Below are 24,248 nucleotides of genomic sequence, written 5' to 3'. Positions count from 1 at the left end.
TAAATACATTCTTGATAAACATAATCGCAGTTGTTTAGTTCTTTTATGTGGTTCTAGCCATATTAATCCAATTATTTTAGCTACATTAATCCAATAAGATTAAATTTAAAAAACTGTCATCATAACAAAGTGATAAAGAAGTGAGCTAAGCCAGGTACAGCTGGTCACTACTGTAATCCTGGCACTTTGGGAGGCGGAGGCAGGCAGATCCCTTGAGCCCAGGAGTTTGAGACCAGTCTGGGCCACATGGTGAAAACCTGTTTCTACAAAAAAAATACAGAAATCAGCTGGGCATGGTGGCGCGAGCTTGTAGTTCCAGCTACTCAGGAGGCTGAGGTGGGAGAATTGCTTGAACCTAGGAGGTTAGGCTGCAGTGAGGCATGATTGTGCCACTGCGCTCCAGCCTGGGTGTAGAGCAAGACCCTGTCTTAAAGAAAAAAAAAAATAAAAAAGGACGACAAAGAAGTGAGCTATAAGACAACTCTGTAGACGGGATAAGGGCTCTTGGTTTATTTTACTTTTCAACTCATTACAGATTTTGTACAAATAATAATTCTACATAAGTCTAGCAATTCTAGTGCCTTTATCGCTCCATTTTGTACTCTGTTTCTAATGAACATTTTTGTGTAGGAGTAAGAGTGAGGGAAAATATAACTTAGTTTATTTGCTTCTTAATGGCATTCAGGTATCAGCTTTTTTTTTTTTTTTTCATATTTCCCACCTCATTTTAACTGCTTCTGCTAGAAAATTATTTTATTTCAATCTAAACAAAAATCCTTAGGTACTCCAAGAAAAAAGGTGCTGATTCATATATTTTATTTTCTGAATTTTAACTATAACATTTTGGGTCTTGTGAATTTTGTCCCATAATCACTTTTTTTTTTTTTTTAAACCACATATACTATAGAATTAGTATTACTTGGATTAAAATAAATACTATACTATAGAATTGGTATTACTTGGATTAAATAAATAAATTAGTATTACTTGGATTAAAATCAATTAAAACAATTGACCTAGTTTTCTCTGCTGTCCATTTTTGTATCCTTTGACATTCTTTTAACATTTTTGTATAGCAGATTTTTATTTTTCTTTGTACATTTGTGCACATAAACTTCTTGTGTGGAGGAGAGGTTAAATTTTAATAGTTAATGGGCAAAGTGTATAGAATATGTAGTAGCCTTGCTCTTACTCTTTTTTCCCCCATACTATTCTGTGATGGAGGGATAAAATTTAAGGAAAAAGTCACGGTTGTAAAGCCATAAGAATAGACTTTTAAATACAAGACATGTCTTGCAGAATTTGGACAGTTCATCTAGAAGTTAGAGAATTTATAGCAATTTCTTACAAGGGAGCTTAACACTTATTAAATAATAGAACAGTATTGAAACAATTTACTTGTGGATGTCTATCTGATTAAAAACAAACATGGAGGCTGGGCGCAGTGGCTCACGTCTGTAATGCTAGCACTTTGGGAGGATCACAAGGTCAGGAGTTCAAGACCAGCCTGACCAACATGGTGAAACCCCGTCTCTACTAAAAATGCAAAAATCAGCCGATTGTGGTGGCGCGCACTGTAATCCCAGCTACTGGGGAGGCCGAAGTGGGAGAATTACTGGAACCCAGGAGGCAGAGGTTGTAGTGAGCTGAGATCGTGCCACTGCATGATCAGCCTGGGTGACAGAGTAAGATTCCTTCTCCAAAAAAAAAAAAAAAAAAGAAAAAAAAAAAAACGTGGAAAGCATATTAACCAGAGTTCAAAATATTCCTCTAACTTAAGTATTCTTTAGAGTTGAAACTTTATAACTTTCAAAAAATATTGTATACTCATGCTAAAATATATATGTAGACATTTCTTTCTTTAACAAATGGAATCATAGTATATATACTATTCTCTCTCTCTCTCTCTCTCTCTCTCTCTCTCTGTCTCTCTCTCTGTCTCTGTCTCTCTCTCGACGGAGTCTCACTCTGTCGCCCAGGCTGGATTGGAGTGTAGTAGCGCAATCTCGGCTCACTGCAGCCTCCACCTCCCAGATTCAAGCGATTCTCCTGCCTCAGCCTCCCAAGTAGCTGGGACTGACTACAAGCTTGTGCTACCACACCTGACTAATTTTTTGTATTTTTAGTAGAGATAGGGTTTCATCGTCTCAATGTCCTGACCTCATGATCTGCCTGCCTCGGCCTCCCAAAGTGCTGGAATTACAGGCATGAGCCACCACACCCAGCCTATATCTTTCTTTTTATTCAACATATTATAGACAGCCTTCCTAATTAACTTAAATAGATACACTTAATTCTTTCTAACTATTTGCAAATATTTTATTATGTTGATATGTCATAATTTATTTAACCTCTTTCCAACTGGTAAGTATTGGATATTTAGATTTTCGATGTTTTTTTCCAGCTCTAATTATTTTTGAAACTTTATTTGCAAACTCTTAAACACAATATTCTTATTCCTAATTTTTGTTGAAGATTATCAATGGAGCAAGGTTATAGAATTCTGAATAATTGTTTAGAGATTACGGAAAACCAGATCTGAGAAATGATATAGATTGAAATTTTATAAGAGAGGTGAGTTTGATAGCAAGTTCCAATTTCATAATCATATGGACTTAGAGAATGTTGAGGATGCCAAACATTGATTTTTTTTTTTTTTGAAATTGTGAAGATAATTAAGTTACAAAATGTCTATCTTAATTACAGCACCATGTGCTAAACGTGGTGAAACCTTTTCTTAAGGTTTTCTCTTAAGTATGTTGCGCTTCTTTGTCATCCTGAGGTGCTTAAGATCTGTAATTTTCCATTCCTTGCCTTTATTTCCTTCATAATCCTCCTTTATTAGTTATGACTCAGGGAAAGAAATGTTTGTCTTCAGCAAGTATTTTCTTGAGAGATGGATCAATGTCTTCCAATTGATAATGACTAGAATCTTTCTTATAATCATTAAGATTTATTCTAGATTACCTTTTAATGAATTAATTTATCTTTACTATTTTAAGCTCTAAATTCTACTTGTTTGTTTGTTTGTTTGTTTTTTACAGTGAATCTAACATTATAAGCATTTGGAATAATGGGAAAGGCATTCCAGTAGTAGAACACAAAGTAGAGAAAGTTTATGTTCCTGCTTTAATTTTTGGACAGCTTTTAACATCCAGTAACTATGATGATGATGAGAAAAAAGTTACAGGTAAAGTCTGAATGGAATTTTGGTTGAAAAATACTGTTTTCTTAATATAAAATGTGTAACTTACTAAGGAAATCTGTGGTTTTGGTGTGAGAAAATCATTTTCAGAATTAATATTTATAAATTATGTAAAAATATTGTCTTGATAACAGTCTAAGTGACACTTAAAAACCTTATGTCTGATAGTACATTGACTTTATGTTAGAACAGCTGGAAGTTTAACTTGGCTAACAGTTTGGGTTTTGATTTAGATAGGACTGGTATAATGTCTATATATATAAATTTGTTATTACATAAGCACTGTGTCTTTCGGTATTAAGTTACTTTTAAACTGTTTTCCTTAAGAAGGTCAGGATTGAAAATTTAGACTCTGTAAATAGAGTTGAAAGTGCTTTGACCAAAACCATATCTTTCATGCTTATTTATGTTGCCCACGTAGATTGATAGTTTTTTTTTTTTTTTTTTAAAAACCAAGGCTCTGGGAAATGATATAGATTAAAATTTTGTGATAGAGAAGCAACTTTGATAGAAAGTTCAGATTTCATACAGAGATTTACTGGATCATGAAACATACAAAACTTAATGTTTTTGAAATTGTAAAGACTTTGATAAATACACAAAACACCCATTTTAATTACACTACTGTATGTGGTAAATCTTAATTGTATCTTTCTTTAAATGAAAAAAATCTAAATATACTCTGGAATTTTCAGTCGGTGATTGATAATGCATTTAGTGGAGCTCTTTTGCAACAGACTTGCCCTGTGGTAGTGAATTAACAAAGTTCCATTAAAAACATTTTTACTAAACCTTTCACATTGAATTTTTCTTACAGGTGGTCGTAATGGTTATGGTGCAAAACTTTGTAATATTTTCAGTACAAAGTTTACAGTAGAAACAGCTTGCAAAGAATATAAACACAGTTTTAAGCAGGTACGCTAGAAACACATCTATTTCTTTTTTTAAAAATAATGGTTTGTTATTTTGCTTAGATAGTAGAACCTTAGGTAAATTGCAGTGATGCCTATATAACTTCATTTTTTTTTTAAAAAGCGTTATTCGAGTCATCAGAGTAAAGAGACATCAGAATGCCTGGGAGATTTAATAAAAGCCTGTTCCTCTTCCGTTCCTTTAAAACAAAATGGTTTATTTAACAGACTTTATTTAACTTAGTTAAGTATTCATGAAAATGTCCTGAACCTTACAGACTTATGTACACGCAACAATTTAGTGTTTGAAAAATTCGTCAGTGAATCATCAAATTTATATTTCAGAATTTTATTTTGTTCTTGCAGGTCTATGAAAATGATTTGAAATTTTATATAAGCTAAAATAATTTTTATTTTTATTTTTAATTTTCTTTATTGCTCTCCAACAACCTGTTGTTGAAGTAAGCTAAAATAATTTTGTCAGGAAAATCATCACACATGTTTATTTTTGTAAAAGTCTATATGGTCATGTTGAAGAACTTGAAAGAGGTTTTGGTGACAGTTTATAAAGTTGTGCAGTTCAGTTTATTTTTAACATGGAATTATTATCAGAGTAGTACAGTTGTCCCTCAGGAGGATTAGTTCTGGGATCCCCTTCCTGGACCAAAATTAGAGGACGATCGAGTCTTTTGTATAAAAAGGGGTAGTATTTGCATATAACCCATGCACATCTTCTCATGTACTTTAAATCATCTCTAGATTACTTGTAATACCTAATACAATGTAAATACCACGTAAACAGTTATGCTGAATCTTAAAAATTTGTGTTTTTTGTTTTTTTTCACAAATATTTTTTAAGCTGCAGTTGGTTGAATTTGCAAAGGTAGAACCTGTGGCTACACAAGGGCTGACTGTATTTACTATTTTTTTTGTCTGTAATATTACTGAGGATGTGTATGGTTTGTTGTGAAGTTGGAAAATTGATATAGTTTGGTAAATGAATGTATTTAATGAGTGGCATCTTTATATATCATGAAATGTGGAAGCATTATAGAAATATTTGAATTTTTTTTCTTTTGAAGACATGGATGAATAATATGATGAAGACTTCTGAAGCCAAAATTAAACATTTTGATGGTGAAGATTACACATGCATAACATTCCAACCAGATCTGCCCAAATTTAAGATGGAAAAACTTGACAAGGATATTGTGGCCCTCATGACCAGGAGGGCGTATGATTTGGCTGGTTCATGTAAAGGGGTCAAGGTCATGTTTAATGGAAAGAAATTGCCTGTAAGTGTCCCCTAAAATAGTTTTAATACTATGTTATTTTATAGAGAGAGTATTGTTGAGTCTTCCTTTTTTAAAGCTTGTCTGGTAATCTTTTACTGGTGTGTTTAGATGATTCACATTTAAAGTGACTATTGATACATTTGGCCATTGTTTCTTCAAATAATTAGTCTGTCTTGTTATTTCCTTTCCTTTTTGAGTTAGTTATGTATATGTTATATTATTTGATATTGTCCCCAGTTCTTGAATGCTTTGTCAATTTTATTCACTCTACTTCTTCTTTTTGTATTAGTTTAATTTCCATTTCCCTCTATTCAAGTTTACTTTTTCACAGTCTCTGGATCAGGTTTCCTGAAGAGCCTGTCAAAGGCATTCCTTGTGTCTTCTATGTTTTTAATTTTTATCACTTCCATTTGATTATTTCTTTTAGTTTCCATCTCTTCAGTGAAGTTGCATGTTGTCTTCACTTTCCACTAGATACTTTAACATGCTAATTAATTGTAGTTATTTAAAATACTCTATCTGATACATGTTACAACATCTGTGAGATACTTAGTTGGTTTCTGATGATTGCTTTATCTTTTCAGGTTGTTTTTTTCTTGGCTTTTGGCATGCCCTAAAAGTTTTTGTGGAAAACCAGATATGTTTGTAGGGAAGTAGATACTGAAGTAAATAGGCATTAGTGTGGGACTTACGTTATATTTACTCAAGAGATGAGCTGCGTTTGAAATTTGTTTTTGCTGTAGTTATTAGTGTTGAGGTTTGTTGTTGCTGTGAATACCAGAGACTTCCAAATTCTTCCTTGTTTTTGTCTTTCCACTTGGCTTAGGGCCTTCTTTTTGAGCTGCCCCTCAGAGATGGTCTGTCTTGCAGCTCTTCAGCTGAAACCCACTGTTGTTACTGGAGGCTTGGTGGCATGATGGTAGATTGTGGGGGAGATGATCTCTAATGTCTGATTACATCCCAGTCTTTGGAGTGCATGGTGAACCTGTATCTCAGGGGTTTGACTTTTACAAGTTTATGCCCGTCTTCCGTGGGTAAAGACTTTTTTTCTGCCCTCTGTTCTCTTTCCCCAGCTGCAGCAGGATTCCACTAGTGTTCTCAGCCTATTTCCTTGAGGTCCGCTACCCTGCAGAATAAGCTTTTTTTTTTTTTTTTTTTTTTTTGGTAAGGAAGATAGAACTGGGTGGATTTCCTAGCAACTTCTGTTTCCATTTCCCAGCCAGTACTATGGGAGTGCAGAGGGGAAACCTTCTCTAGATTCTCACTGATCTTCCCTGTGAGAATTTGGTGGGTTTTCTGGAGGAAAACCCTGCAAGAGCATGAATGAACTCCTTATGGTTACAGCCCGTAGAAGCTTTATGCGCTACTGACACTAGCATACACACTTCTAGCAGCAGTTAGTCAAAATTTCTAGTTTAATGTTTCTACTAGCTTAATAAATATCTGCCCCAGGTAAGCAAAAGCTTAGGTTTTGTGGTCTCCGCCAGACACTTATGTCTCTCCAGACTTCAGGATGGCGGGCTATCCTGTGATCTCAGTTCTTCAATGGGTTCTTGAAAAAACCATTAATTTGTTGTCTGATCACTTGTTTTCTTGTAAGGATAGAGGATTTTTCCCACCCTAGTTCATTACATGTCTGAATTGAAACTGGAAGTCTACCTTATTTTAAAAATGTAAATTTTTGAAATATTTTATACCAATTTACCTGTCCTTTCACATCCTCTTTTTTCGAGTACACATAGAAATTTCTTTTTTAAAGGTCAAGGGTTAAGGAATAGATCTGGGAAATGCCACTAACATTTGGATTTGAGCATTTAGAACTATTGTAAATGAGAGGAAATGGAATATACTTATTTAATGTCATTCACCTATTTGAGTCGCCAATGTAAGATCCTTAATTTTTTTTTTTAATTAATAGGTAAATGGATTTCGCAGTTATGTAGATCTTTATGTGAAAGACAAATTGGATGAAACTGGGGTGGCCCTGAAAGTTATTCATGAACTTGCAAATGAAAGATGGGATGTTTGTCTCACATTGAGTGAAAAAGGATTCCAGCAAATCAGCTTTGTAAATAGTATTGCGACTACAAAAGTAAGTATGCGAATTCTTTTTCCAAGTCAGTGGTAGAATAAGGCTTCATTAAAAACTACAAAATAAATAACAGTGTCAGTAACGCCCAAAAAACCCAAATCTGTTTTTGTTAAATAAGAATTGACTTACGAAAATGAAAACCTAATTTTCTATGAAATTGCTGTATTAAAATTTACTTAAACATTCATTGAGAAATAAGTTTATATGATTAGTGTTTATAGTTGAACATATTTATATTTTATGAAATTTAGAATGATAACAAGTTCCTTATTCTGTAACTTTCAGCCCCATCTTCCCCAACCTCTGGGGAGTGGAGAGGGGGCTGGTGATTGAGTTAAAAATCAATCATGGCTGTGTGATAAAGCTCCGTAAAAACCCCTGAACAATGGAGTTCACAGAACTCCTAGGTTGCTGAATACATTGAGGTCTAAGAGGATGGCATGTCTGGGTAAGGTATAGAGTTTTGTGTACCCTTTCCCCCATACCGTGCCTTATGCATCTCTTCCATTTGGCTGTTTTGATGGATCCTATATAAAAAAAACTGGTCAATGAAGTAAACTGTGTTCTTGAGTTCTATGATCTGTTCTAGCAAAGTATCAATCCTGAGGAGTCATTCATGGGAATCCCCCAATTAATAGCTGGTTGGTTAGAAGTACAGGAAGCCTAGGGCAGTGACTAGCATCTGAAGTGTGGGCAGTCCTGTGGGACCGAGCCCTTAACCAACCATAAGTACTTGTGCTAACTCCAGGTAGTTAGCATCAAAACTGAATCACATCGTTGAACATCAATTTGTTGTCTGGAGAATCAGAGAGTCCTGAACTGGGTGAAATTTAAGGCTGTTGGTGTTGAAAGCACCCCAGAATTAGTGTTAGAATTGAAGTGAGGAAAAAAAAAAAAAAACATAGCAGTTGGTATATTGGCTCTGTAGCCAAAATATCTTATTTTTTAAAATCCCAACTCTGATTCTGAGACTCCTATTACTCTTTTAGAAAATAGGGTTTGTAATACAGATAAAATATTTTGCTACTTTAACAATACAGGATTTCGGATTTCATATTTTTGTTTTTTCACTAATACAAGATTTCAGATTTCATATTTTTTTTTCTTCAGGGTGGACGGCACGTGGATTATGTGGTAGATCAAGTTGTTGGTAAACTGATTGAAGTAGTTAAGAAAAAGAATAAAGCTGGTGTATCAGTGAAACCATTTCAAGTAAGGGATGCATTGTACATTGCATATGAAGCATATGCATTATATATGTGCTGAATTACTAAATAATATTAGCTCTGATGTTGACTTTTTTGGTATGTTTTCAACAGGTGAAAAACCATATATGGGTTTTTATTAATTGCCTTATTGAAAATCCAACTTTTGATTCTCAGACTAAGGAAAACATGACTCTGCAGCCCAAAAGTTTTGGGTCTAAATGCCAGCTGTCAGAAAAATTTTTTAAAGCAGTGAGTAAAACTTGTATTATTTTTCATTGCTGTTACTAAGAGTTGATTAAGTAGTTTTCTTGATTTAACTTGTGATTAGTTTCTTTCATCATATTAACTCTGGGTATAAGCATGCTTGCACTGTAAACTAATATGCTTAATTTGATAACTTTAAAGGATAGATTTTAATGTTTCCTAAAACGATTGTTTTGCAAAGAACTAAAGTAGGAGATTATGTAACTAATTGCATTTTTAGCTTTGCATTGATCACTGTAAAGGTCAGATTTCTCCTAACAAATGTGCAGGTCCTTATGTGATTCTTTCATCTTTTCTACTGTCATTTCACCCTCATCTACTGATTCTTAACTTTACACATTTTAAAAAAATGTGGTGACTTATGCATAACAAATGTACTATTTTCTACATGTTTTAAAGTTTTATTTTGCTTTGCATATAATTTTTTAGGCCACCTTAACTTCTCTAAAATAAGGTGAGAGCACAAATAAATAATGAAAATGAATCAATCACAGCCTTTCCTTTTTGGAATTTTGGTGGGGAAATGCTGTATCACTGCCCTAGAACTAACGTATTTGTCAAATTCCAAAATGTAGATTATCAGAAACAAAAGCAAAAGTTGCTTTTTAGTTCTAACTTAAGGCCTGTAGAAGTAGTACTTTTGGGTCTAATGTTAATGAATTCTGAGTATAAGTTACCCTATATTAATACTTTCCCAAAGTTGTGTCCTCATGACAGTTGTTTCTTTGATGAAGTGATTTGACTTTAAATTTTATGCTTTTTCATTTTAGGTGCAGTAAGTTTAAATTTGGCAACATAGTTCACCTCTTTTGTTTATGTCTTAAACATTCCAGAAAACTATTTCATACACTTAATATCATATCACTCAGGATAATTAAAAAATCTTTTAGGACTTACAGTTGGAGATGCTTAACTTTATTAAATTTGCTGTCTGGGTTGACATCTTGTCACAAATTGATTCACTGCAAAGGTCAAACAGTATGTTTTATTACCAAGCTATTTAAAGAATAAAGTCTATTAATAAGTTACCAAGCTTATCCTAATGTTCCTTTTATGTTAATACTTTTCGTCATAGTGACACATTTTGTATTGAATGATATCAGCTCTATGTGAACATCTGGATTTTGCCAGGTGGTAGATTCATGTGTGGATCTGTTTTCACTGTATTAATTTTAACAAAATGAATTTGTAACAAGAGCAATGTATATTTCTTATGGATTTTATTATAATAGAATGTTTCTCATATGTAAAAGTTACCATTTTTCATGTATTTATATTTTAGCTTTAGTTTTACTGTAGTTGAGTCAAAATTGATTAGCTTGTGGCATTATTCTTATTACCGTTATTGTTTTGTCCTAAAATACCTTAAAATCACACAGATTTCATGTAATGCATTAGGCCCTATACATTTTAGCTAAATGTATGAATTTTCAGCTTGTTTGCATACCATTATTCTTTTATTTTTAGGCCTCTAATTGTGGCATTGTAGAAAGTATCCTGAACTGGGTGAAATTTAAGGCTCAGACTCAGCTGAATAAGAAATGTTCATCAGTAAAATATAGTAAAATCAAAGGTATTCCCAAACTGGATGATGCTAATGATGCTGGTAAGATTGATATTTTTAAATAAGATTTTGATTTAAGTTTCACTTTTATCTAGTTAGAGAATTTTTTTTATTTTCTACATATAGTTTATGATTTTCCATTCAGAGTATAATTTTACTTTTTTGGAATGATCACATACACAACATATTACTAATTTTCAGGGGATAAAAATTCAATAAAATATACTTAATACTTGTACTGAGCAATAATATAAAGTAACTTTTATAGTCTTTCACTTTCAGCATTCTGATGTTAATTTTCTGACTTCATTTATGTATAATTTTAAATTTCTGTCAGGTGGCAAACATTCCCTGGAGTGTACACTGATACTAACTGAGGGAGACTCTGCCAAATCACTGGCTGTGTCTGGATTAGGTGTGATTGGACGAGACAGATACGGAGTTTTTCCACTCAGGGGCAAAATTCTTAATGTACGGGAAGCTTCTCATAAACAGGTAATATATATCTGTATATGTATACACATACTCACATGACATTTCTAATAACTACTAAACTTGTTGAATTTTTAAATGTAATTTCTGACTCATTTTTTTGTATATTTCAACACTTCATAATACGTTCAATACTTTTCTTTTTTGAACAGATCATGGAAAATGCAGAAATCAATAATATTATTAAAATAGTTGGTCTGCAATATAAGAAAAGTTACGATGATGCAGAATCTCTGAAAACGTTACGCTATGGGAAGATTATGATTATGACTGATCAGGTTGGTTTTAAAGTTAGCACATATTTGAAATTCATGTCTTCTTCATTTTCTCCTTTTAATATTTGTTTTATGAGACTTGCCCCAAGATAGTATAACTGAAAGGGATTATACATCAGGTGGAAAAAAAAACCCTACATCATTTAGTGGAAACATTTATATGAAGCACATTTTATATTATCTAATTTGGGGGGTAACAATCTTATGAATTATTTAAGAATATTTTAAAATGCAACATATATGAGAAGAATATAATACAGTGTGGTAGTAAGGCATCCTACCTACAAGTAGGAACAAAATGATGGAATTAACAAGTAAGAAAGATTAATGATAATGGTTAATATTTGTACATGATGGCATAATTTGGGATGCACAAATACTAGGAGGACTTAAATAGTAAAATGACAATAATCAGGAAAGAAACAGAAAATCAAAAAGGAAGAATTTCAAATCCCTTCAGCTGTTTTCTCTTATGCACTCTAACATATTTGTAGAGAAAACCTGCAACTAAAATAACTGCTATTAGTACATATTTTTAAGCAGAAATTTTCCTATTTTTATATCAAGAGGAGACTTGTGAATATCTGTAGTCCATGGGTTTTCTTACCATTGCCCATTAAGGTGGCATTATAACCATGTTTTATTTTATGCATTTTCCATCCTTAAATCATTCTTTTAGTGAAATCCGGGGAAACTATAAAACAGATAAAATGATAATATATTTTTATAATGACAGATTCAGTCTATTACTACTATATTATTTGCATATTAAGAAAAAATTAATATGATCATCTTAGTATCTTTTGTAAAATGCATTTCTAAAATTTGGAGTTTTGTTTTTTGCATTCACATGTTTTAAAATTTATATAAGTAATCATTTTATAAAATTATTACAGGACTTTTTACTTTACTAACATTTATTTAGGATCAAGATGGTTCTCACATAAAAGGCCTGCTTATTAATTTCATCCATCACAATTGGCCATCACTTTTGAAGCATGGTTTTCTCGAAGAGTTTATTACTCCTATTGTAAAGGTACTCTTTGCACTAATATATTTTTATATTGTTGTCTTAAAGGGTAGCTGAAAAACTAATTTTTTTTTAATTAATTTAAGGCAAGCAAAAATAAGCAGGAACTTTCCTTCTATAGTATTCCTGAATTTGATGAGTGGAAAAAACATATAGAAAATCAGAAAGCCTGGAAAATAAAGTACTATAAAGGTTTGTATTTTAAAATACTTAAACTTTAAATACTGATATAGATTTATTTTTATGAAAGCAATCTAAAAGACATCTTGAAAGTTTGACTCTATTTTAAACTTCAGAAATAGCTATTGCTGATTTTAAAATATTGTTATAGAAAAATTTATACAAATAGACTAGTATAATAGATTCTATTGGATGGGATCACCATTTCAATGACCAGCTTTGTTTCCTATAAACCTCCCTTATTGCCAGTCCATTAGTTTGAAATAAATTCCAGACATTATAGTCTAGTATTTCATCTATAACTACTTTAGTGTGTATTTCTAAAAGAATTTTTAAAATCAACCATAATACCATTATCATAACCTTCTTTAATATCCTATTATTGTTGTTGAGACAGGATCTCGCTTTGTCAACCAGGCCGAAGTGCAGTGGCATGAACACAGCTCACTGCCACCTTGACCTTCTGGGCTCAAGTGATCCTCTTGCCTCAGCCCCCGAAATAGCTGGGACTACAGGCATATGTGACCACACCCAGCTAATTTTTGTATTTTTGTAGAGACAGGGTTTTGGTATGTTGCCCAGGCTGGTCTTGAACTCCTGAGTTCAAGCCATCTGCCCACCCAAAGTACTGGGATTACAGGTGTGAGCCCCCATGCCTGGCCCCCCTTTTTTAATAATGTTAAATACTCAGCCAGTGTTAAAATTTCCCTGGACTGTATTAAAAATGTTTATTTTTAGTGTTTTCTATTTTTATTTTGTTTATTTATTGAGATAGAGTTTTGCTCTTGTTGCCCAAGCCGTAGTGCAGTGGTGTGAGCTCACTGCAACCTTTTCCTCCTGGGTTCAAGCAATTCTTCTGCCTCAGCCTCCTGAGTAGCTGGGATTACAGGTGTGTGCCACCATGCCTGGCTAATTTTTTTGTGTTTTTAGTAGAAATAGGGTTTCACCATGTTAACCAGGCTGCTCTCGAACTCCTGACCTCAGGTGATCCGCCCACCTCGGCCTCCCAAAGTGCTGGGATTACAGGCATGAGCTACTTCGCCTGGCCTAGTTTTGCTTTGTTTTGTTTTGTTTTTAAATTGCTTTTATTTTTTGAGATAGAGTCTTGCCATATGTTGCCCAGGCTGAGTGCAATGGCACGATCGCAGCTCACTGCAATCTCTGCCTCCTGGGTTCAGGTGATCCTCATGCCTCAGCCACCCAAGTAGCTGGGATTATGGGCAAGTGCCATCATGCCTGGCTATTTTTAGTAGAGACAGGGTTTTGCCATGTTGGCCAGGCTGGTCTAGAAGTCCTGGCTTCAAGTGATCCGCACACCTTGGCCTGTCTGCTAGGATTATAGGTGTGAGCCACTATGCTTGGACTGGGTTTGTTTATTTTTTTTCAAAGTCAGGATCCAAATATGGTCCACACATTGCATTTAGTTCATAAGTTTCTTAATACAGCATTTCTCTTTTTATATTTTTTTCCTTGTAATTTATTTGTTAAAGAAGTTGGGTTGTTTGTCCTCTGGAATTTCCCACATTCTAGATTTTGTAAATTATATCCCTCGAATTACATTTAATAATATAGTGTGTTCCTTTGCCCCTTATTTTCTGTTAACTGATGGTTAAATTAGAGGCATGATCAGATTTGGGTTACATTTATTTGGCAAAACCATTTCATAGATAGCATTGCGTACTTTCATCAGGAAGCATCTAATGTCTCATTTGTCTTTATTTGCCCGTTAAGGTTGATCAGTTGGTATAGGGGTTGCTAGCTTGATTCATCTATTAAAGCTTCTTCACCAGCTTTTCACTTGATGGTTTTAAGCACACATTGATATTCATGACTCATTTTTATTTTTAAAATTGTGCAGGCTTGGGTACTAGTACAGCTAAAGAAGCAAAGGAATATTTTGCTGATATGGAAAGGCATCGAATCTTGTTTAGATATGCTGGTCCTGAAGATGATGCTGCCATTACATTGGTAATTAAGTTAATTTTTAAAGAGCTTTTGTTAGCCATCTCCCTACCTTCTATTTTTTTTCCTTCCAGTCCTGGTTCCCTATGATAAGTCTCTTTTGAACGCCTTAGTTCAAATGTGTTTTTGATAAAAATATTGTAAAATAACCTAATTTTTCATACATTAAGAATTAGGTATTTGCAATTTATACATTTTAATTTTGTAATGAAGTTTATTTTATTTTTAATGTGCAAAATCATTACCTGGAATTTTTCAGGCATTCAGTAAGAAGAAGATTGATGACAGAAAAGAATGGTTAACAAATTTTATGGAAGACCGGAGACAGCGTAGGTTACATGGCTTACCAGAGGTTAGTCTGGAAGAGTGCTGATGTGGGGGAAGGAGAGAGAGACTAGAACATTAGTAATAATGATAACATTGCTATATAACTTTTCTCTTAGCAATTTTTATATGGTACTGCAACAAAGCATTTGACTTACAATGATTTCATCAACAAGGAATTGATTCTCTTCTCAAACTCAGACAATGAAAGATCTATACCATCTCTTGTTGATGGTGAGTAATGTTTATTTAAAAACCTCATTTTTGCATGTTATTTACTGTAGTTTAATTTCATGTACTTTAAGCTATCCTTATGATACACATTAAAATTCTTACCTGAAATCTTGTATATGAAGAACTGATTCAGAAGAATTTAAGGCCTTTTTGATGTTGCTTTTGTTACGTGTTTTCGTAGTGCTGAAATCTTTAATATTCCTTAATTTGAAACTTTTAAACCCTTTCTGAGTTTTTCATGAAAATTAACTTTAAGTCTAAAAGTCTTAATTAAAGCTTTTGCCCAAGTTGTCTGCAGATTTTCTAAAATAAAAAGTAAAATGGAATTTTGATAATTTCTAAAATATTTATCAGAGATTAAATTTTAAAAAATGCTTATACCACATTACCCAAAGCCTAATGCTTTACTTATTTAACTTGAAAAAAAAAATTTAGAAACTATTTCTAACTTGAAGAAAATTTAGAAACTATTTCTTGTTAGTTGAAGCAGATTTTGGTCTTCTATCTAGAACTTTTTTTTTTCTTATTGTATAACCTTTACAAAGTTTGTTGATCTTTATATTGCTTGGCTTTTCTGCTAATAGCAGATGGTTCTACCTATCCTTCAAGCTCTAGCCATAAATTGCCTTTCTTCTATGAAGTCCTCCCTAACAATTCCACTCTAAATTGGTCTTAGATACCTAAACTTCTATGCCAATTAGTATGTATCTCTTAATTTACCTACATTAATTTTGCCTCCAGAATTAGATTACAGAATTCTTAAGGAAGTTGCCATATTTTATTATCCTCTTGTTTTTACCATACGCTGGGTCCAGTATGAATACAATGATAGCATATACCGAAAAGGTTGTTACTGTGCTCATTGGCTTAGAGCAGGGGTGTCTAATCTTTTGGCTTCACTGGGCCACATTAGAAGAGGAAGAATTGTATTGGGCCACATGTAAAATAGACTAACACTAATGGAAGCCGATGAGCTTAAAACAAAAACAAAAATAAATGCAAAAAAAAAAAAAAAATCCCATAGTGTTTTAGGAAAATTGACGAATTTGTGTTGGGCTGCATGCAGCCTGCCGACCATGGGTTAGACAAGCTTGGCTTAGGGCAAGAAGAATGATAAGGAAGCAGAGTAATTTGCCCACATTGTTTCATGCAATCCTTACGATAACTATTAGGAAAGTAATTATTTCTATTACTTGGATGAGGACACAGACTTACTAGTTATTTCTTAGTCACATGGTAAATGGCCAAGTTGAGAAGAATATACAGATTAGTGAGATTCTAAAGACTTTATTCTTCACTATGACAATAAACCTCTTCTTTTTAAGGATTTTTCTGATTTGGGATACTTAGAATAGATTTCAGGCTCCTTGATGGCTTGCTGGCAATTTAGTTAGCTACAAATGGCATTTTGGTTGTATGAGCTACAAATGGCATGTGGTTGGAAACTACTGTTAAAGGAGTTTGATGCCACTACGTGATTCTTTAAGGCCAGAATGTTGTCTTTCAGTTGATAGTTCACTTTTGGAGTAGATGGAGATGTCATAAAAACATGTTAGTATATACCTGGAGATGGCTTTCTGGGGAAAAAAACCCAAACATGTTAGTTTGTACTCACTTTGTTACAGAATCTCAAGTAACAATTTTACTGGTATTCTTGAAAAGCAAATTGTATCTTTGCTTTATTCCCCTGAATTGTTACAACTATACCTTGAAGTAACAATTTAAAAAGAGGGTTGTTCTTTTAAAAATAGGCTTTAAACCTGGCCAACGGAAAGTTTTATTTACCTGTTTCAAGAGGAATGATAAACGTGAAGTGAAAGTTGCCCAGTTGGCTGGATCTGTTGCTGAGATGTCTGCTTATCATCATGGAGAAGTAAGCATTAAGATTGGAGTCAATTAAGAACTATAATTATTGTCTTGAAGAATGATAATTATACTTAGTAAAGTCTTCGGAAATGTAAAATAATTAAGAGTTTGGATTTTAATACAAATTAGGGAATAATTACAGAAAATTTAGAATATTAATGTTATGTTCTGCCTCCTATTGTATAGCAAGCATTGATGATGACTATTGTGAATTTGGCTCAGAACTTTGTGGGAAGTAACAATATTAACTTACTTCAACCTATTGGTCAGTTTGGAACTCGGCTTCATGGTGGCAAAGATGCTGCAAGCCCTCGTTATATTTTCACAATGTTAAGGTAAATATTTGCTGATATGATGGTATAAAGTTTGATTTCATTTAGACCCAAGTAACTAAATGTTTGATGGAATTATAGCTGTGAAGAGATGTGATTGGTTATTCTGCTTAGAAGGTGAATGTTCCAGCTTACTTGATCACAAGTAGAATGAAGTCTGTTGACCTTAATTTTTATGAATTATTGGTGAAATCGGTCCTAATGGATATAAGGCTGTTTTTGTCACCAACTTTACTCTTTAGGCTGAATATGGGTTATATGCTTTATTCAGAGTAATTGGAAGTTCTTAAGAAGTTAACAATATTAAAGAAGTCAGGTAGGTAAATGCATAAGTAAAATAGGAATATTTTATTCTGGGCTTGTGACCATTTGATAATACAGTTAGGCAAATTTTATTGTTAAGCATATGTAGTGAAATTTAATAAAAATGCATTCTCTTTAAAAAATGTTTTTTTACACTGTAAAGTTTTTAATTATGTATAAAGTTTTATTTACCAAAGCCATGACATTTTTTCATTTCCTTTTTCTTTTAATTAGCTCTTTAGCAAGACTACTTTTTCCTGCTGTGGATGACAACCTGCTTAAGTTTCTTTATGATGATAATCAACGTGTAGAGCCTGAGTGGTATATTCCTATAATTCCCATGGTTTTAATAAATGGTGCTGAGGGCATTGGTACTGGATGGGCTTGTAAACTACCCAACTATGATGCTAGGGAAATTGTGAACAATGTCAGACGAATGCTAGATGGCTTGGATCCTCATCCCATGGTAATTATTTGGAACTTATTATTTATTTAACAAATAATAATGTGTAAATTACAAAGTCCAGTCATTTTAGAAAAGTAATGGAACATTTTTATTTTAGAATATATTACAGACCATAAAGACTTAGGGTATAATTTGATACGTGCCTACAGTAAAAGGTATGAACTTTGGAATGAGCTTGGAGGTAAGTTTCAAGGGGAGAAACTTTATTTTAATTTAGAAACACCCCATATTCTAGGTTTTCAAATCTCTAAACCATGTATTAACAGAAAACAGTACTTTTCTGGGCCGGGCGTGGTGGCTCATACCTGTAATCCCAGCACTTTGGGAGGCCAAGGCAGGCGGATCATGAGGTCAGGAGATCAAGACCATCCTGGCCAACATGGTGAAACCCCATCTCTACTAAAAATAGAAAAAAATTAGCTGGGCGTGGTGGCACATGCCTATAGTCCCAGCTACTCGGGAGGCTGAGGCAGGAGAATTGCTTGAACCCGGGAGACAGAAGTTGCAGTGAGCCAAGATCATACCACTGCACTACAGCCTGGGTGACAATGTGAGAGTCTATCTCAAAAAAAAAAAACAACAACAACAAAAAAAACGATGCTTTGCTGATAAAATTATGTGTAGCTTTGTTTCTGTTCTCAAACTACCACTTCTTATTAGTTTGTAAGGATGCTTAAAAACATATTGTATTCATTAGTGTAGCATTTGTAAAAAGACAAAAAGCAAGCTACGTTATACATATTTTAATGTATCCCCATTTAAAAAATATTTTTTCTTTTTTTTTTTTTTTTTTTTGTATCATTCACTGTGCTCAGATCTTCTCCAAGAAGAGTGTCCTCAAAAATGTCCTTCTTTCCTCCCCATGATTTAAAATTGCCTGGAGATTTCCCTTGAGATATACTTAAATAAAAGTGTATTTTGTTACTAAAATAATGCTTATTGTAGAAAATATAGATAAGAAAAGAGGAAAAAAATTCATAAACCTACAATATAGAGACAGATGTAATATTTTGATTTTTTTTCCAAGTTTTTATTTTGGTATTTTAAAATGAAAGTTATTCTTGTAGCAATAAGATATATATTCTGTGTTTTCTCTAAAACACCTAAAATATTTCCAATATAAGCGTCAAATTTTTAATGATAATTTTTACTGAAATGGTGTTGGATTTTTAAATGTATTTTAGATTGTTAAGCTAGTATATTTGATCAATACATGCTTCTTAGCTGCCTACTACGCATATAAAACTGTGCTAAGTGGTGAGATAAAGAGCTATGGCTTTTTCTTTGAAAAATAATTGTCAAGACATCAAAGCATCAAGACTTGAAGTTTACAGTGACAAAAGATATTGATAGTTGCTCAGTATGTCAGAAGAAATGTCCTATGCTATATGCTCTTTTTCTTTTCTTTTTTTTTTTTTTTTTTTTTTTTTTTTTTGAGATGGCGTCTCACTCACTCTGTCAGCCAGGCCTGGAGTACAGTAGTGCAATCTCGGCTCACTGCAACCTCCTCTTTCCAGGTTCAAGTGATTCTCCTGCCTCAGCCTCCTGAGTAGCTGTGGCCACAGGCATGTGCCACCATGCCTGGCTAATTTTTGTATTTTTAGTAGAGACGGGGTTTCACAGTGTTGGCCAGGCTGGCCTTGAACTCCTGGCTTCAAGTGATCCGCCCACTTTGGCCTCCCAAAGTGCTGGGATTATAGGCGTGAGCCACTGTGCCTGGACTATATACTCAATTTCTTAATGATAATAAAGAATAAGAATTTTAGAGGAGGCCAGGTGCAGTGACTCATGCCTATAATCCCACACTTTGGGAGGCTGAGCTGGGCAGATCACTAGCTCAGGAGTTGGAGACCAGCCTGGACAACCCTGTCTCTACACAAGTACAAAAAGTAACTGGACATGGTGTCACATAACTGTAACCCCATCTACTTGGGAGGCCTCAGGTAGGAGGATCGCTTGAGCCCCGGTAGTTGAGGCTCCAGTGAGCCGAGATCATGCCACTGCACTCCAGCCAGTGTGAAAAAGTAGAGACCCTGTCTCAAAGAAAATTTAGAAGGAGAGATGACTTGTAATTCAGTTGGGAAGGATGAGTAAGGTTTATGTAGATGAATGATAAATGGAATGGGGTTGGGAGCTGAATATGTGTCAGGGTTTGTGGACAGGTTGAAAGTGAGAATATTCAAAATATTCAAGCAAAATGTGGGAGAAGAGTAGTGATTTTGTAAGATAAGTCATTAGAGACAAAATAGCCAGATTGGGTCCAGACTTAGGGAATGCTTTCAATGTAAGGTCCAAGGAGTTTGAATTTAAAGGATATTGATCGAGGGGAGAAGGAGGTATAGGGGAAGTAGGCTGAAAGAAAGTACTTTTCTAGAAAGACTAGGAAAGAGGATGCTAACATTTTGAGATTGGGGGATGTTCAGGTTATATTAACATAAGCTGCGAATTCAAGATCAGTTGATCAGTTGGAAAGGGACAATTGATGTTGAGAAATTCTGTATCCCTTATGTTAATCTGTCAGTGTTAGACCATGGATTAAGGGGCATTCAGACGTGATACTAGTACTCCAGAGAGAAGTCAGTGCTTTATTTCCATTTTTCTCTACAGCTTCCAAACTACAAAAACTTTAAAGGCACGATCCAAGAACTTGGTCAAAACCAGTATGCAGTCAGTGGTGAAATATTTGTAGTGGACAGAAACACAGTAGAAATTACAGAGCTTCCGGTTAGAACTTGGACACAGGTTAGTGTAAATAAGTGATCTGATTGTGGGAAGGGCAGTGTATTAAGCAATTTTTTCTGGTAAGGATAATTCTACCTTTGTTTGTCCTAAGCTTGCATAGTGTTTACAAATTCCTGTACTTTCTTTTACCCTTCCGTTGAATTTGTGCTTTGAATAGTCAAATAGTAATTATATCTAAATAGTGTAGTATGACTTAGGTTAGGTAAGGCTTTTATGGACTATTATCTTGGTATTTATCTTAAAATGAAAGGAGTAGAATATGACATAGTGCTATTTATTCTTATAAATATGGTCAGTAAATTCATGTATCAGCTTTATAGATCTAAAAGCATGCATGTCGTCTCGTCAGTTCTAGTTTATGTCATCCTTTTCATACTCTCAGCCTTTATCTTGCCCTTTGGAGTATGAGTGGATCAGCGCCGTTACTTCTTATCTCGTTTTCCACCACCGAGGTCCTCGTATATTGTCTTCTATGGTGATTGGACAGAAGATGATAGAGTTTGAGGTTTCCTTTTTAATTCCCCATGAGAGTTGAGAGTTTTCAGAAGACTATATGGCTTGTAATATGAAACATGAGAGTGTGTCATGAAAAGAATCACTTATTTTTAAATCTTTTATAGGTATATAAAGAACAGGTTTTAGAACCTATGCTAAATGGAACAGATAAAACACCAGCATTAATTTCTGATTATAAAGAATATCATACTGACACAACTGTGAAATTTGTGGTGAAAATGACTGAAGAGAAACTAGCACAAGCAGAAGCTGCTGGACTGCATAAAGTTTTTAAACTTCAAACTACTCTTACCTGTAATTCCATGGTAATTTATTGGATTTACTATAAATTTAATTTTTCTTGGATGGTATAAGTTGGATAATTATAATTGGTTTCATGATATGAGTGGCTATAGTATGCTTGAATGCATTTTTTTTTTCCCTGCAGATTTGCTAAAGATTCTAGGGGCATATTCCTTTCTTCTAGTATTGTCCACTGCCCTTACTCTCAACTCTCTGTTTATACATCTGGGCTTGAACATACAAGATACATACACACTTAAACTCACTGACTAAAGTTATGAGAGTGGTTTTTGCAGGGCCTTTGTGTACTTTATGCTCATCTCTAGTAGCATTTTAATTGTAGAGTACTCATAATTCTAATCTGCTTTATTAAACTTACACATTTATCTTTATTTATACAACTGGGGAGGAAGGCGATTATTCAAGTTCCATTCCAGATTAGCTTTTAGATTTAAAAAGGAGTAAAAGTTCAGCAGTAGTACAGTGGCTGAGAAAAAGTGTCATAATCTGCTGAGAAAGGCTGATAGAAGAAAGAAAAAGGATAGGGAGTTTGAGTGACTGGGATATAGCACAAGTAGATATAAAAGAGAAAGGGGACAAATGCACATCCACAGAATATCTGGGGGAGGAAAAACTGTAACATTTTTAAGCTTAACAATAGAATATGTATGTTTTCAGTTTGGGGAAAAATGATTTTTGTAGGTGGTTTCATGGCTACTTTAAGACCCTTTTTTTAAAAGGCCTGTTTTTGTCTTTCAAAATGATTTCTATTTTAAATATTTTCATGGTTGTGAGAATTGAATTTATCAGCCTGCAGTCACCAAAGGAATATTTACAGAAATGTACCTAATAGTTTTGGTCCTGTTTAATGGTTTTTAGGGGTAGTCTGTGTTCATATAAGTGCATTATGGTTATTTTAAATATTATAGATGTTATGTAAGTTAAAATACCAGTACAGATTTGTATAATCTGCAAAATATTTGTGTTTTGCTTAGGTACTCTTTGATCATATGGGATGTCTGAAGAAATATGAAACTGTGCAAGATATTCTGAAAGAATTCTTTGATTTACGATTAAGTTATTATGGTTTACGTAAGGAGTGGCTTGTGGGAATGTTGGGAGCAGAATCTACAAAGCTTAACAATCAAGCCCGTTTCATTTTAGAGAAGATACAAGGGAAAATTACTATAGGTAAGATATCACCTTTAAAAATTTGAACACTAGTTAAAATGGAAAAAGCTTTATTAATAGAAGACATTTTTGTCAGTAGAATATAAGCAAATACAAATTGAATCTCTTATCTTGATCCTAACTTTATTTTTCCCTCACATAGAGAATAGGTCAAAGAAAGATTTGATTCAAATGTTAGTCCAGAGAGGTTATGAATCTGACCCAGTGAAAGCCTGGAAAGAAGCACAAGAAAAGGTAATCATTTGCAGAAAAAGACATTCAGAGAAGCATTTAAAAGCAACGTCCAAAACAAACAAAAATTCAATCCCTAAATTTTAAATTTAGTTCTACTAAAGGTGCTGAATTACCTGTTCAGAGACTGAAGTCTTCTGTTTGTCCACAGAACAGATATAGTATAGGAGTTTTTAGTATACACCCACCACAAAGCGCTTGGCCAGTGTGACTCAGCCAGAGCCTGGAGAAATGGCTCCAGGTGTGAGACGGTAGCTCAGTCTCCTTGGTCTTTTTTCCTGAGTCTGCCATTAAAAGTTGTGGTGGTGGTGGTTTTTGTGAGTTACATGTATATTATCTGGGAACACGACTGGTCGCATCCAGAATCAGCCTATGTTTGAAATATGGCATCCAATCACCACTTGATCTGGTTTTGGGTAATACTGGGAAGACAACAAAATGCTTATTATTATAGACAGTATTTATCAAACACCGAGCTCTGCCTCATGCTTAGATTTTTGGCCAGAGATTTAAACCCTGGAACTTCAGATTAAAAGTCTGATGTTTTATTCAGTAGAGTGCCCATCGCAGATTAAGAAATAGTAATAGCAGTTAAGTGAATGGGATATTGAAATGTTGAGATTCCCCTCAATAAGTTTTTTGATGTTTTAGATAACTAAAAGAAAAATTTAAACAATACAACATTGTGATTGAGAACAGAAATATATTACAGTAGACGAAGAAAATTTGTATGATTAATTTTTTGGATATTAGATTATTTGTACATACATGATTCTGATAACATCTTTAAAAAATAGTTATAATTATGTGGCATAACTTGAGCCTTTACATTTCCCTGTACTTGAGTTCTCAATCATGTTTTTATATTTTTCATCAAACTACTTTGAAATACTGCTTTTGTTTACATTTTTTTTAGTTTGAAGTCAATAAAAGCCATATATTACAGTGAGTAAGATTAGAATAAGTTTTATAGGATAGCAAATATATATTAAGATAATAGGCTTATTCGTTATTTGAAGAAAATGGGGGTAGGACAAGATGGGCACATTCAGAATTAAGATGATTGAAGCCCTTTCCTTTGTTTTCCTCTTAATGTGTTTTATTGTATTGTTAAACCCTAAATTATAATTTCTATAACACCTGCCCTTCTGTATCACCGTTGGTTTAAACTATATCTTTTTTCTAAAAAAAGTAGTAAGCTGATGAATTTTTAGTGCTTAGTTTTAAAAGATAAAGATTTCTACAGTTTGAGAATGTCCTTCTGGTGGAAAGTAGATTTTGTG

General features: G+C 33.8%; 1 protein-coding gene across 2 annotated transcripts in view; it reads left to right on the top strand.

The window, feature by feature from the left end:
* TOP2B (DNA topoisomerase II beta) overlaps nt 1-24,248 on the top strand; it is a 67,776-nt gene that overhangs the window by 24,144 nt on the left and 19,384 nt on the right. For both annotated transcript variants that reach the window (XM_032267919.1, XM_032267909.1), the window contains exons 5-25: nt 3,045-3,190; nt 4,023-4,120; nt 5,199-5,411; nt 7,330-7,503; nt 8,614-8,715; nt 8,823-8,960; nt 10,443-10,581; nt 10,877-11,034; nt 11,184-11,309; nt 12,232-12,342; nt 12,423-12,528; nt 14,375-14,484; nt 14,738-14,830; nt 14,922-15,036; nt 16,788-16,909; nt 17,089-17,237; nt 17,772-18,003; nt 20,611-20,745; nt 21,366-21,566; nt 22,539-22,734; nt 22,877-22,968. In XM_032267919.1, coding sequence (XP_032123810.1) covers nt 3,045-3,190; nt 4,023-4,120; nt 5,199-5,411; nt 7,330-7,503; nt 8,614-8,715; nt 8,823-8,960; nt 10,443-10,581; nt 10,877-11,034; nt 11,184-11,309; nt 12,232-12,342; nt 12,423-12,528; nt 14,375-14,484; nt 14,738-14,830; nt 14,922-15,036; nt 16,788-16,909; nt 17,089-17,237; nt 17,772-18,003; nt 20,611-20,745; nt 21,366-21,566; nt 22,539-22,734; nt 22,877-22,968 — 2,956 coding nt within the window. The remainder of the gene's footprint in view (nt 1-3,044; nt 3,191-4,022; nt 4,121-5,198; nt 5,412-7,329; nt 7,504-8,613; nt 8,716-8,822; nt 8,961-10,442; nt 10,582-10,876; nt 11,035-11,183; nt 11,310-12,231; nt 12,343-12,422; nt 12,529-14,374; nt 14,485-14,737; nt 14,831-14,921; nt 15,037-16,787; nt 16,910-17,088; nt 17,238-17,771; nt 18,004-20,610; nt 20,746-21,365; nt 21,567-22,538; nt 22,735-22,876; nt 22,969-24,248) is intronic.

The sequence above is a fragment of the Sapajus apella genome, unplaced genomic scaffold (genome assembly GCF_009761245.1).
Source record: "Sapajus apella isolate SASKATOON/1434 unplaced genomic scaffold, GSC_monkey_1.0 scaffold4, whole genome shotgun sequence".
In the NCBI taxonomy this organism is placed as follows: Eukaryota; Metazoa; Chordata; class Mammalia; order Primates; family Cebidae; genus Sapajus; species Sapajus apella.
This window is presented reverse-complemented; position numbering and strand designations above follow the sequence as displayed.